At 40.1% G+C, this 2,073-nt stretch overlaps 1 protein-coding gene across 1 annotated transcript; it reads right to left on the bottom strand.

Annotated features, from left to right (window-relative positions):
* Positions 1-724: 724 nt before the first annotated feature.
* On the bottom strand, positions 725-1,189 carry AK88_00202 (uncharacterized protein; the record flags this gene model as incomplete). The annotated part of the gene is made up of 1 exon (XM_012477853.1): positions 725-1,189. The coding sequence occupies one exon, from the start codon at positions 1,187-1,189 to the stop codon at positions 725-727; it is 465 nt and encodes a 154-aa protein (XP_012333276.1).
* Between the last annotated feature and the right edge of the window lie 884 nt (positions 1,190-2,073).

The raw sequence follows: 2,073 nt of genomic DNA, 5'->3' as shown, positions 1-2,073 counted from the left end.
TGGTTTCCTAACCATTTAGCTGCCAGGCCTTGCTGCCGTCCATTTTTTCGTATGCCTCGAAAACTTTATACATTTTAATGTCGCTCAAATTTTGCTAAAGCGAACATAATTACAATCATTAAAACGAACGCCGTTAACAGGAGTATCCCTCAAAAGGTGATGTCCGCAAAGGGAAACATATTCCTCCTCTCATTGCTGCTGCTCGTTCATTCGGCTGCTCATTGACATGTGTGCATGTTCACTTGTAGGAAGCCCGTTGGGCATCCCCAACGGAATTAGTTATGACCACAGGGATAAAATTATGCCCTTAAAAATGATCTACATCGCGTGTGCACAATATACATCCTTATTCGTACCAAAAAAAAAGAGGGAATTGTTCAAATTCAAACCTATTGTAGAGACCAAACATTTGGTAAAAACGGTAGCGGTTCATTCAAAATGGATTGGTTAAGAACTGGGGGAAGACGCGCTTCATGCACACACGCTGCTGCACTTGCCGTTGCAGTTGTACGTACATTTGCATAAATATTTAAAAAATGGCGGCGCCTACAATCAAACTGAAACGAAAGAAACAAAATTAAATGGAGCGGAGGTGGCCAAGGGGAAACGCCTCGTAACCCATTCGAAGCATTTGACCTACCTCCTCATAAATATGCACACAACATGTTGCACTTTTTTTTTTTTTTTTTTTTTTTTTTGGAACAGACGGGCAAGGTGTAAAATGTTAATTTTTTTTTTTGGAATATTTCTTCACAATTTCCCTTCCATATGGATCATCATACGTAAGTGTTTTTAAGTAGTGAACGATGTCAACCCTATCTTGAAAATTTGAAATTCCTTTAAAGTTCATACCAATGTTTGCTTCTACAAAATCTTTGGGGTTCTTCATATACTTCATTAAATTTAGGTCATTCCATATAATGCCTGACGAGTGCATATCAGGTGATACTTGAAAAGGAGAATTGCCTTTGCTCATTCCAGCAGTTCTGTTATAAACATTAAATAATGAGGGACCCCAACTTGTGAACCCCGAATTGGATTGTGTGTTGTCTGGGGCTATGGAGTGACATTGCTTGCAGTGTTTCTTGAATAGCTTCTCCCCTTTTACTTTGTCTCCCTTGGGTAGTACAAAATCGTTTGGTAGCTCATCATCTATCGGGTTGTTCTTTTTATCCATAGCTAAATTCATCTTCCGGCTTTTACGTGTTGTTTGTTCGATGTGTTCGTGGGGTGGTTGGGGTTTAATTGGGAGAGTTTGCTTTAGCGCTACTGGGGGGGCTGCTTCGCAGGTTTGCTCGACAGTTGGTACGTTTTTTTTTTTTTTTTTTTTTTTTTTTTTTTTTTTTAATTTTTAGCTAGCTGGCTACTTGGTCCGTTGGCTGCATGATCATTTGGTTTCCTAACCATTTAGCTGCCAGGCCTTGCTGCCGTCCATTTTTTCGTATGCCTCGAAAACTTTATACATTTTAATGTCGCTCAAATTTTGCTAAAGCGAACATAATTACAATCATTAAAACGAACGCCGTTAACAGGAGTATCCCTCAAAAGGTGATGTCCGCAAAGGGAAACATATTCCTCCTCTCATTGCTGCTGCTCGTTCATTCGGCTGCTCATTGACATGTGTGCATGTTCACTTGTAGGAAGCCCGTTGGGCATCCCCAACGGAATTAGTTATGACCACAGGGATAAAATTATGCCCTTAAAAATGATCTACATCGCGTGTGCACAATATACATCCTTATTCGTACCAAAAAAAAAGAGGGAATTGTTCAAATTCAAACCTATTGTAGAGACCAAACATTTGGTAAAAACGGTAGCGGTTCATTCAAAATGGATTGGTTAAGAACTGGGGGAAGACGCGCTTCATGCACACACGCTGCTGCACTTGCCGTTGCAGTTGTACGTACATTTGCATAAATATTTAAAAAATGGCGGCGCCTACAATCAAACTGAAACGAAAGAAACAAAATTAAATGGAGCGGAGGTGGCCAAGGGGAAACGCCTCGTAACCCATTCGAAGCATTTGACCTACCTCCTCATAAATATGCACACAACATGTTGCACTTTTTTTTT

Source organism: Plasmodium fragile (genome assembly GCF_000956335.1).
Source record: "Plasmodium fragile strain nilgiri unplaced genomic scaffold supercont1.2, whole genome shotgun sequence".
NCBI classification, from domain to species: domain Eukaryota; phylum Apicomplexa; class Aconoidasida; order Haemosporida; family Plasmodiidae; genus Plasmodium; species Plasmodium fragile.
This window is presented reverse-complemented; position numbering and strand designations above follow the sequence as displayed.